The 12,419-nt window shown below is 41.9% G+C and overlaps 1 protein-coding gene across 2 annotated transcripts in view; it reads right to left on the reverse strand.

Annotated features, from left to right (window-relative positions):
- etv6 (ETS variant transcription factor 6) overlaps positions 1 to 12,419 on the reverse strand; it is a 32,981-nt gene that overhangs the window by 9,446 nt on the left and 11,116 nt on the right. For both annotated transcript variants that reach the window (XM_030440406.1, XM_030440405.1), the window contains exon 3: positions 8 to 172. In XM_030440406.1, coding sequence (XP_030296266.1) covers positions 8 to 172 — 165 coding nt within the window. The remainder of the gene's footprint in view (positions 1 to 7; positions 173 to 12,419) is intronic.

The raw sequence follows: 12,419 nt of genomic DNA on the forward strand, positions 1-12,419 counted from the left end.
GGTGTACCGGAGTGGGGGGATCGGTAGCGGAAGTCCTCCTTAGTGAGCAGCAGCAGGGCCTTGCCATTCATCTGGAAAGAGCCGCTGGTGATCGGCCGCAGGGCGAACTCCTTCTCTGCCCATCGCAGCCACTGGGCCACATCCTCCCTGCTCCAAAAGACCGGCTGCAGACCTGCAGGTGGAAATATTTGGGGAAAAGGGAAAGGAAGAGGATGAATGAATGGCAATTGAGACCAGGGTTTGGTAAAGAAGCAAAAAAGTGGAGGTGGAGGGGGACAGGAAGGAACAAACGAAGGATGAGATCAGTGAGGTGGCAGAAGGACGGGGGTGGGGGCGAGGAAGGAAGAAAGGAGGAAAGACAGGAAGGAGGGTAGGGTGAAGGGGAGAGAGTGAAGGAGGAGGGGAAGGGGGGAAGGGAGAGGAAGGAAGGAGGCAGAGGCAGTAAAAAGGATATTGAGGAAGTGAAGATAAAAGCCAAAAGGAGGGAGTGATTACGGGAACGGCAGCAGAGATAAAGAAAAAAAAAGATGAAGGAGGAGACCGAGTCAGAAAGGGAGAGGAGGTTAGAATAAAAGATTAAAAGATGATAGGTTAAGGGGAAGAATACAAAATGAATCATAGGCATAAAAAAAAGGAGGGGGAGAGAGATATATGAAAAGACCGTCATTTTATTTGATCTGCTATGATCTGTGCTGTTCTTTGCTCTCTGAACTCCGACCAGGCACATCAGAGGACGGATGGTTTATTGGTTTGTGTATAAACGGACAAGGACACATGGAGAGAAAGAGCGCAGAGGAAACAGCAATGACACTATCTCTTTTCTCTCTCCTCCCTCGCACTCTGAAATGTTTCTTTCACTGCCGTGGGAACAGGGGTGTAAAACATCTGCACTGGTGACCAACAAGGGAAAGAATAGAGGAGAGCGTGAAGAAAAACCTTAACAAAAGCTCAGTTTCATATGAATCTTGTCCAGAAATGATTATAGTTGCAATAAACATTTTCCACACCAGCTGTGAATGCAGAAATAGGTCTTCTGGAAATATTCTCATGCTCAACCTCAGTTGGCAGAGCTAAAAGCATGACGTTTTTTTCTGTAGACAAGTTAGCTAATCGTCACGACCTGGTCAATGGAGGCTACTTTCGATGTCACTCATTTGAGCTGTTGGATAGCTAACTGTCTAGCCCTGAGGCAACACAATTGCTAATTTACCATCAGTGGCAACCACCGTGGCTAAATGCTAAAAGCTAATAAGTTGAGGAAACGGATGGTATTGTGGGAAATGACAACCCCTACTGTTTTCCCGGAAAAAAAAAAATTATATATATATTTATACATTGGATGCATTCTGGATTTTAATGTTGATGCGTCTTTGTATAAGTTATAGTTACGTTTTTAGCACCAGACAGAGCTAGTACACAAGCTAGCTAGCTCAATGGCAAAGTAGAAATATAAATATAAGTAAAAAACGATCACATATATTTTTTTTCAAAAGGTGCTGTATGTAAGAATTTGGCCACCTGTTGAAGTCATATTCAAAAGAATTACCCAAATCAATCAATCTTAAGCATTGCACCTTTACTATATGATGAAATAAATGTAATATATTAGCTTTCAAGGAAAGCAACAGTAGCTCTGGTAACAGCTAACGAGGAAATACATCACATGTAGTTCCACTAAACACACTGCAGAGAATTCAGTTGTGGGAACTTTCTGAATGTATGAAGTGACAGAAAATGCTTAAAAGTTTTCCTGAAAATGTGTGTGCCAAATGTGCTAAAACAAATTTTTTATAATAAAAGTAGCCAAATAGCAAACCTAAATAAATAACTATGCCGAGATTTCTCAGCTAATACCAGACTACTAGGTCTTAGTAGAGACTAGGTCTTAATACATTACCTTCCTCCTCTTTTACCAATTGTGTTATATTTATAGTTAAAGTTAATTCTTATTCATCCAGATGAGCTTTTGTTTGTTTATTTTAGAAATGTTCTCAAACTAATAGTCTTGTTATTGTCTGACATAGAATGGTCTATATTCCCAGCCATACATATAAACATTTTTGACCCTTAGCCGGGTTAAGGCAGATAGTGCCACCTCATCGTATCATTTTGCACTCTCTGTGAAACCCAATGATTTGCAGTATGACTCAGACTCACCTCCCTCTCCTTTTCTATCTCCTTCTCTCTTTCGCATGTATACACACACACACACACACACAAAAACAGACTTGCAACAGTGTACAGCTCCGATCAGAACCTCCGTGACACCCACACGGAGCATAACTACTCATTTCTTACATCTCACTTATCGCCCGGGCCTCAAACACTTCCTCTGGGAGTCGGACAGCTGTTATCTTTGGCCGCCAATGTCACTGTCACAGAAGTAATAGGAACCTTGTGCTCGCTTTCAGGCTTCTTCCCCTCCCTTAACTCTCCCCCAACCGTCAAACAGAGGAAGTTTTCACAGGGAGCAATCAATATAAAATGAAACCCTGTCTAGCTTGTCAGATTCCCATTTCTTCCCTTTCCTTCTAGTCCTCTATATTCAGATGGCTGCACGAGCGGTGCCGATAAGCCTGGGAAGGCCTAGGTTATCTGAAGCACAGCTTACAGCCTGTCAAGCTCTGACCCTCAGCTTGTCAACAGGCATCTGAAGAAAGTGTCATGGAATGGGATACAGGTGTTCCACAACCACAGGAGCTAGTGGTAGGCAGATAAGGAACTATATTTCTTCTTCTTTTTTTTTTACTGGGTATCTGCTTTTTTTATTTATTTTTTTTCAGAGCATTGGCTTCCGGGCCATGCAGGAAATCATAGCCGGGCTACTTTAACTCATGCCTCAGTATGTTTAATACAGTTCATTATACAGTAAATGTGCTTGTTTTGAATCCCTATTTCCAACATTTGGCAGTTAAAGTTGATTTAGTATAAATTCTAAACAACAGTGAAGTGCTAAAATTAGTCTCTTTTGTCGCATCGACACATTTTTAAAATCAACTTAATGTTTAAATTTATCTGGACTATATAACAGGAATAGATCTAGGATGCACTGGAATACCCCTGCCTGCATCATTGACTTTCTATCAATATTGATTCAAACTGCCATCTGCACTGAAAGCACCAGCTGTACGTCCGTCTCTTGTGGCTGACTTGTGAGAGCAGCGAGGCCGGGGCGGGCAGCAGTGCAGCCCGGGTCGCGAGGTCATGGCTGCGGTATGCTCTCTCCAGGGCTGGAGAGAGGTGCTGCTCTGCCAAAACCCCTCCGAGATCCGGTCTGCCGGCCTCAGCCATCTGCACAGAGCCCAAAGGAGGAAGCAACAAGGGGAGCAGAAGGGAGGAGGAGGAGGAGGAGGAGAAGGAAGAAGGGGGCCCAAACAAACGTGTCCCACAACGCACTTTGGCAGGAAGCAATCCAGCGTGGGCTCCGTTTCAGCACAGGAAACTTCCTGCGGTAAGGTTAGAGAGTGACGCCGGGAGGTTTATTAACAGACAGCAGCAAGACACAGACGAGAAAAGGAAGAGTGGAAACAGAAAGGAAAGAGCGATGAGAGCAGCAGCGGATAGTGTGAGACGACGGGGGGAAAAAATGAAGGCGGATAGCAGGAACGAGAGGACTAAACAGAGATGCAAAAAGAGGAAGGAAAGGCGAACAGGAAGGGAAACAGATAATAAGCCCGAACTAAAATGTAGCTCGCAGAGTGGGACGTCATGATCAGCCCTGAATACTTGCTCTTTGACTGTTCATGCCTATTCTGGGATGTAACAAAATATATGAAGGGAAGCCTGCAGGCTAGTTCAGGCAACCGAATCAAGTCAGACACCTCACTCACATGGCATACTCTGATTCCAACATATATCCAAGGCACCCTTCATTATTACGGCACACTGCTAACCTGAAAGCTATGCTGTCACCTTTCGCTGCTGCCACTGCCAGAGCTGTTCAGTCAAGTCCAACTCCACCCCAGCATCCTCCTGAGGGCTCCGAGTCTACTTTCTCCCCTCGTCACTCCCCATTCCCTGCTGTGCTCGCGTACTTCCATGGGGTGCGTGATTGAGTTCCAATTTTGATTCCACATTTTTTTTCCAAAACTTTTCATAGCATTTCAGGTTTACGGATTCCTAAAGGCAGACCTGTTTTAAGTCCAATCTAGTCCCAAGTCTTTGGTCTGGATCTCAGCTTTTTGCTTTCAAGTGTCAAGTCAAGTCTTCAAGCAATCAAGTCTCAAGGTAGATCACTCAGGTCCAAGTGTCCTGACTACAGCTTTTTGCCTAAAATCAAAGTTCTTCGTACTTTGCTTACGTAACTTACCAGTCAAGTCAAGCATCAAGGTAGATGAGTTAATGACCGAAGTCACGAGTCCAAGCCTCAGGTCTATTGCTTCTTCGTACTTGAAGTAGGCGTGGGACAATATTTTATGCCACAATAACCCCGACACACAATATTATTTCAATAATCATCAAAACATGCTCAAGACTCTTAAAACGGCAATAAAAGATAATGGAATCCCTCTACCTTACATTTTGTAGAGAAACACATATTTTCATTGATTCACAGATAGAACTCTTTCTAGGGGGATACAATAGACAAGCAAAGTTTTAATCAGCCAAGGCTTTGTGTTTTTAAATGACTGGGGAAATGCAGACTGTGGCATTTCAAAATAGAGAAAGAAAGTCTCCACAGTCTCTATCGTGTTCTGTAATAGTTCTTATGTTGCTCCATTTTATATATCTAATACTAAGATGAATTGAGAGTGATGTTGAAAGTTGTTTAAATCGATGATAACAGAAATGCTCAGATGACTGCACTGTATACATGAATCTGTCTACAACCAGTTTCAGTTACTGTCTGAATGTTTAGGTTTTAAAGAAATCATGAGTCAAGTCACTCATGGTTTTTTTCTTTCCACTGACGTGTCTCTTTGTCCTCTAAGCTAACATCGCTCTGCAGGCTGCCAAAGCTGCGACAGCTTTAGGTGAATCATGAAGATACACAGTCTTATCGACACTGACGATTCTGATTTCAAGTCGCACTGTGACTGCCAGTTTCAGGATCTTATTTTGTATCTCATATCCATGTGATCTAGACAGGAACTGATTCTAAACATGATGGGAAACTTTCTGTCTCAGCGCAGCCAGTGAGACACAAACATCCTTTGCTTACTTAGAGGTGGAAAGAAAAATGAGAGGAGTCAGTCCCCGCATCACAGGTTTACAGTGTTCACGACAGTGTATGCGTGAGAGTGAGTTTCTGAGTGTGTGTGTGTGTGTTTACATTGAATAAAAGCGTCAAGCACGACAGGAGCAAGATCCCAAACCCTTGACTAAACCGTGGGCTCCTAATCCTCTCTGATGACACATAATTTTCACTCTGTGGTTTCTCGGGCCCCCGCTCAAGCTCACTAACACACATACACACACAAGGGCGCACGAGTTGCCAAGGCAACTCATAAGCGCTTGGGATGAATGAAGGGAAGAGGAGGATGAGATCACTGGTATCTTGTTTCGTTGTTGCGGTACAGAAGCCCTCAACTTCCCCTCACAGCCAGACGAGTTAATGAGGTCCGTCCTGCTGTGAGGCTTAAAAGGTCCCGTCCAGAATCTCTGTTTAGCTCCCAACGTCTCTCCAACACTCACGCCACTAATATACTGTTGTTTCTTTTTTCTCTCGCCCAACTGGAAACTGCAAAGACTGTGTGCTGTTATTTAGACTGACACCAAAAATCACTTTCAACTATCACGGCCACCTCGGGGGGCAATTTTAAAAGGTTTTGGGTTAATGTTCTTACAGCTCTATCCAAGCTCAGCAAAGAAGAACTGATGGTGTTTTGTGACTGATCCGACTGATTTTAGGTGAAGTTGTTTTATTGGCAAGCTAACTCCAGTATCTACTCATCTAATTCTTCTAATCAACCCTGACCCTTTGGGAAAAAAATGGTGATTTGAAGTATGCTACAAAAGTATTACCATCCCACAATGCAATATAGAATGGAAATGGGAGGACCGACTCATAGCTCATAAAAGAGAAACAATTCTGTTGTTGCTTTAGCTAAGGAGGCAACTAATAATACTGTCATTGTCAGTTCATCGACGGATAATTTTGATTGATTGAATTTTGATCAATTAATAGTTTAGTCTATAAAATGCCAGTAAAATAGGAAGAAAACACCTAACCAAGGCTCCAAACAATGCCTTCCAATTGTTTTCTGAACAATGACTCAAAACCCCAAAATGATGACTTTTGCATGACATTTACAAAGAAAGAACACAAAGATAAGGACAAATCCAGTGAATATTTCAAATGTTTGCAGAATTCATAAGAATGACTGATGAATTAAAACTGATGTTGTGCCTGGGCCAGAAAGTAAAGTGGTAACATTTGAAAACAATTTTAGTTTATTGTGTCATTGTCAGTTTTCAATTCTGAAGACACCATTTGATGCACCATTTGGTGAGTGGCATTCTTATGAAACATGAGACTACATTTAATGGTATATTAACTGCTGTCCACCCAGACTAAAGGTACCCCAGATTATGTTTTGTCAAAGGACACCTTAAATACTGTAGAGCTGTTTTGAAGGAAATAGAGGACAACAAAACGGTAGTCCACGGTAGTCCTGTCATTGAGTCCTTGGTAAAAATAAACATCTTTTTTAAGTACAGTATGTAGTGAAGAACTGGGGAAAACGTTTTAGAAGAAGCTAGAATTGCAGAGGTAGCTCAGCATCAGTGTTTTTGCTAGTTAACTATACAGCTAGCAGGTATATGTAACTAGCTATGGTTAAATATCATTCGTATGTTGTATGGCACTTGGACACATTTTCGTGGGAAGCTAGCATCACAATGTTAGCGTTAACACCAGTGTTTTTTTCTAATTCACCTTACAGCTAGCAGGTATATTTAACTAGCTATAGTTGATGTCTTAGCATTAGCATACTGGAGGGCATTGGGGCTAGCATTACAATGTTAGCATTAACAGCAGTGTTTTTGCTAATTAACCCTAAAGCTACCAGATATTCTTACGTAGGCATAGCTGACATCATAGCATTGGTATGTTCTATAGCATTGGGATATATTTTATGAGAGGCTGACATTACAATGTTAGCGTTAACATCGGTGTTTCAACTAGCAGGAATTTTCAACTAAGCTTAGCTGATGTCATCACTTTCGTATGTTGTAGGTCATTGGAACACATTTTAGACGAGGCTAGCATGAGATTTGTTTGCATTCAAACCAGTGTTTTGCTAGTTTACGCAATAGTTAAGTTCATTATACATCATTAGTATGTAGAAAAGAATTGGGACACAACTTGAGCTGATGCCTCTCAAGACATATTTAGACACAAATTTACCTCCTTACCAGCCAGTTTACTTTGCCTGTGGACAATAAAATGTATCAACAGCCAAACACCAGACTGGCTGGTGCTTGGCTGTTTTTAACTCCTTTCCTTGCCTGCTTGGTAAATATAAAGCAATTAAATTGACAATTCAAGTTCTCAGTCACAATGGCTGATGAGTGAGACAAAACTAAAGTTCAGTCTTAGAATATGAGTGCCAAGTTCTCAGTCTCAGGCGCATTATCAATAAGTGAGTTATAAGTAACAAGGTGCAGGAATGGCATCAGTCACAGTTAACTGGATGTGTTCAGCTTCTGTAGTGCGTCATACAGTCCCGAGCATTTCCTTTCTCTTTATTTTAAAACTGGAACAAAAGTGCATGCATACTGTATTTTGAGTCATACTGGAACATGAAAGTCTCAGATATTGTTTTCTGTTAGAAACTCTAAGTTTAAATTTAGCCTGCACAAAGACACGACTCAGACGGGAGGATTTCAGCGTAGCCTGAACTGGATGAACTATAACTAAATAAACAAGGAAAAAAGCAGTGCTGCATCAGGAAGGCTGGGACTTTGCTCTCCAAACTCAAAAGCTCCTTAGTCACTCAGTTCTTCAGTGAATGTTTGCCTTTTCTCTTGAAGCAGAAAGTAGGCGGATATTGGTCTTGCTATCTCAATAGAGAAAAGATTTTTCTTTCACCAGACAGAGGAGGAGGAGGAAGAAGGAAGAAGGAAGGTGGAAGGAGGAGGAGGAGGAGGAGGCTGGCCGTGACCTTCTGACACCCTGACTCAGGGACATGTGGGTATGACAGCAATGCATCTCCACAGTTAATCCTCACAAACTATTAATCTCCGCTTGCTTTCTGTGTCTCTCTGTACATCGATTCCCTGTCAGGTGGGTGCGGCAGGGGAAAATCCACCTCCACGCACACACACATGCACACACACACTTTTACTTTTCAGTCAAGAGATCCCCCCCCCCCGCCCCTGTTCATATTCATCCTTTTGCTTCCTCCACCGGCATGCACGTGCCTGTCCCCGTCCTGCAAATCTGGACTCCATCCAGTCAAAACAAACATAAAACAGATCATCAATCACACACAACTTTTATGGCCAGGAAGTAGCGCGACCTGTTTTTGATAGCTTGTTGTTGGGCGCAGGAGCAAGCCGGCTCTTGTAGGGTTAGTTCCTGAATCCAACGTCAACTGCCACTCTTCCTTTTGTTCAGGAGCCAATTCCCCCCCTTTTTGAAAATGCAGAGGCTTCAAAGACATTTGTTAAATCAAAAGGCCCATGGTTGTCTGAACCCCCCCCCTTAACACACACACACACACACACACACACACACAGAACACTGTATATACTCTTTGTTTTCTTTCCGTGTGAAGAAAGTATAGTCAGCATTTTGTGCAACACTTAGGTGATCACTTCTACTGAAGGCTTCCTGACAGTGTTTCATAACCCCTTTCGTCTGAAACAATGACTGCTTGTGAACTCTGATCCCATGTTGCATAGGTGTACGAGCGCATGTAAATCATTTCCAAAAGTAAACCTTGACATAAACAATTTTGTATAGTCTAAATCTTTTCTTTTAGTTTTGCCAATGGTTACTATATCATGTACAGCCAATCTTTTTACATTGTGGAGCTAAAAAGAGTTCCTACAAGGCTGAAGTGGAAACCGTCTCTATCTTTAGTGGTAGGCAGTGTTTCCCACACGTATAGTTTACTTGGGTAGCAATGCCATCCACCAACAATTATTGTGACTCTGAAGAAAAATAGCGTATTTCCAAGTCTTTTCGGGTCTTCAAATACCGACCATCGCCCGTAACAACACAGCTCTTCTGTGTTCAAGTGTGTGTTAAATTCAGGAAATCACATCGAATTTTTCAGAATTACCTGTCAATGAATTGGGAATTGACTGATCTAACAACTGACAATCAATTAACTAGTCATAGGGAGTTATATACAATATGTGAAAACAGGTCTATAATGTCTATTCAGTTGCTCTGGATGAGCGTTGTTGATTGTAAAAAAAAATAATAATAAAAAAAAAAATTGAGAAGATTTAGATCAGAAAGACATTATAAAAGAAAAAAATGGGGGAGGGCACCATGTCCCAACTCCAAATGACTAATTCTAATTTCATGCCAAAAAGAAAACATTAAGTATCAGCCTATCTATGAAAGTCAGAAGCCCACTAAAAATTACTTAGCATTACTCATTAAAAGTGTTTATAGTCTCCCAATGCGATGCTTTGAGGTTATATCCTTAAAGCATCGCATTGCAGCCATTCACAGCTGCAAAACAGTTAAATTACAGCTGGTGGTATGAAACCTCCACAAGATGGTGGAAAACTAAAAAATATATTAAAATAACTAAATCTGAAGCCTAGAGGTTAAAGTAAGAATTGGCCAACTGTTGAATTCATATCCTTTACATAGCCTTACAGCTAACTGCTGCAACTGTAGCTGCCAGAAGCTAGTAAGCTGAGTTAGCCATGCAGCTAGCAGTCATGTTAGCCAACTCTGCCCAGACTGGGAGCTCGGAGCACCATGGGAGTGTTGAATGTTGTTTTCTATCAGGCTATCAGAGGTACAAATGGCTCGAGGCTAGCTGGTTAGCATGCTAACTTCATTAACACAATACATTGACAACTTTGACCCATCGTCAAAACTGCTACTTCTTCATATTCTGTTGATCATTTTAGTTTTTTTGAAGGTTTTAAAAGGAAATTCTTACATATTGCACCTTTAAGACCCACATCACATGATCACAGCATCCCCAGTCAGTCCAGACATTTGTTGCACACCATCCCCCTCTCTCAGCCTGTTTTTCCTGACTGTCTTGACTGTCTCTATCTAATGAGGGCCAAATGTCACCCCAAAAAATGCATTTAGTCTTTGGAAAGAATATTGCTTTCTCTGAGTTGAATTTGCGTTGTTATTCCAAAGTCACAGTTTGAATTTATTATCCTTTTCTGCTGGTGCAAAACAATACAGAATGTTGAATAACAAAAACTTAAAAAACACTACCACATTTGTTTTATGTACATTAAAATTGGGATGATAAGGAGTGAGATAAATGTGGGTGTTGCATTATGGGAAGAGTAAGATCCAGTTTTTCAAATTTTTGGACCATACTACTAAAAGTAAGGATATCTCAGCCCCTGGTGCTTTCATTTTCAAGATTTTTGTCCCCGTCTCTTGCACATTGGCCAACTTTCTTAAAGTACAATACCAAAACTCCACAATTCAACTTTCCTGCTTGAAATTTGGAGAAATCTGTTGGTGGTCTGTTGGTCTTCTTCTCTTTTTTATTTTATTTTATTTTTAACATCCCAGAGATATAAAACATATCAAGTCCTGTGTGGAAGGAGACGGCAACTATCAAACCGAAGTGTTTATAAAGAAGGAAAGAAAAGTGATTTTAGTAACTTGATTTTTATCCCTAGGAAGAGCATTTGTGAATGTTCCACTTAAATCCTGAAATCAACACGCCATCGTTCAGTCCTAGCAGTGTGTGTTCATTGTGGTGTTTAGAGTAAAGCTCTGTTAGAAACGCCATGTGGAGTGTGTCGCGAACAGGAAGAGAAGGGGGCTGCGCTCAGCTCACTCGCTGGCATGTGAGAACAGTTTCCCTTTCAGAGGAGAAAAGAGAGCCAGTTAAAACACGAACACACACACACGCACGCATGCACACACAGACACACGCACACACACAACAACAACAACAACATTTATTCAGGAAGCGCCGTCTGCCCACTCAGGAAATTCCTGAGGACAAGAGCTGCTTCCAGGGGCAGGAAATTTCCCCTCAGAAAGAGCAGACACGCACACACACACACACACGCACACACACACGCACACACACACGCACACACACACACACACACACACACACACAGCATACTTTATAACACCAATCCCCCCACACAGTAAAATGGGTAATATACCACAAAGAAAGAGAGAGAGAGAGAGACCAAAGGAAGTTGGTGGGGGGGGGGGGGGGGGTTGCAGTCATGTACGGTAACACACACACACTATACACCTACACTACCTCTGGCAAGCTTTGCACAAAGACACAAGATTCACTCACACTCATCCACCCACTCATACAAGCATGCATAGTGCAAACCCAGCTGTGAGTACACACACACACACATGAGCGTGCGCGCACACACACACACACACACGCACCAAGGAAACCAGCCAGTCTTGTTTCCATGGACATAGATTTTTTTCTTGGTTTTTTAATCACCCAGTGAGATATTCCTCCTGTTGCAGCTACTGTTCTTTGTAATTCCTGCATGTTTATTGTAAAATATCACTTTGGACGCTGTATGTTTTGGGCACCTAAATAATTCAGTGTTGTCCCAATGACTGGCTCTCGGTTGCGTCACGCTCCAAGTACGTGGGCGCCATGTCGAGCGGCTTTTGCCTGGATTTCTCGATTGTATCAGAACCCAGCAAATCCAGTTCACTGGTTAAAAATCGGCACTGCTTCATTGTGGAGTGCCGGGGAAAACTCTCCAAGGCCATTTATTACTCGCCTCGGCACAGAAACACAAACAAGACGTCACTGGAGGTTGACAGCACTCCTCCGCTAGCCGCTCAGAACTGTACGCTTTTGGACTAATACAGCTAAAATGATGCCTTTATTTACCCAGCTTACTGTGAATTCTTTCAAAGTCACAATGGAATTGAAAAATAAACATATGCATATTTTTTTTTTACAAATTTGTAATTCACGTGATGTAATGTGGCTCCATTTATTTCTTAAAAACACCCATTAAAGCTGTAAAGTCCAAGCATATATTTGACGTGTGCCTCAATAAAACTGACATAAATGCTACATTCTATGAAGCCCATGTCCACAACGCACAATGCAACACTATGATGCGTTTAAATGCACCTATAGAGCTGTATTATCATAGCGGTGAGAACTAATGGATATTCATAAAGCTGCTTAACAATAATCACAACTCATGAAGACATCAGTGTCTATAATGCATTATAAATGTTAGCATATCGGTGTTATTTACACCGGGGATGCAGGGGGACATATTCCCACCACTTTCTGTATTGA

Source organism: Sparus aurata, chromosome 14 (assembly GCF_900880675.1).
Source record: "Sparus aurata chromosome 14, fSpaAur1.1, whole genome shotgun sequence".
Classification (NCBI taxonomy): domain Eukaryota; kingdom Metazoa; phylum Chordata; class Actinopteri; order Spariformes; family Sparidae; genus Sparus; species Sparus aurata.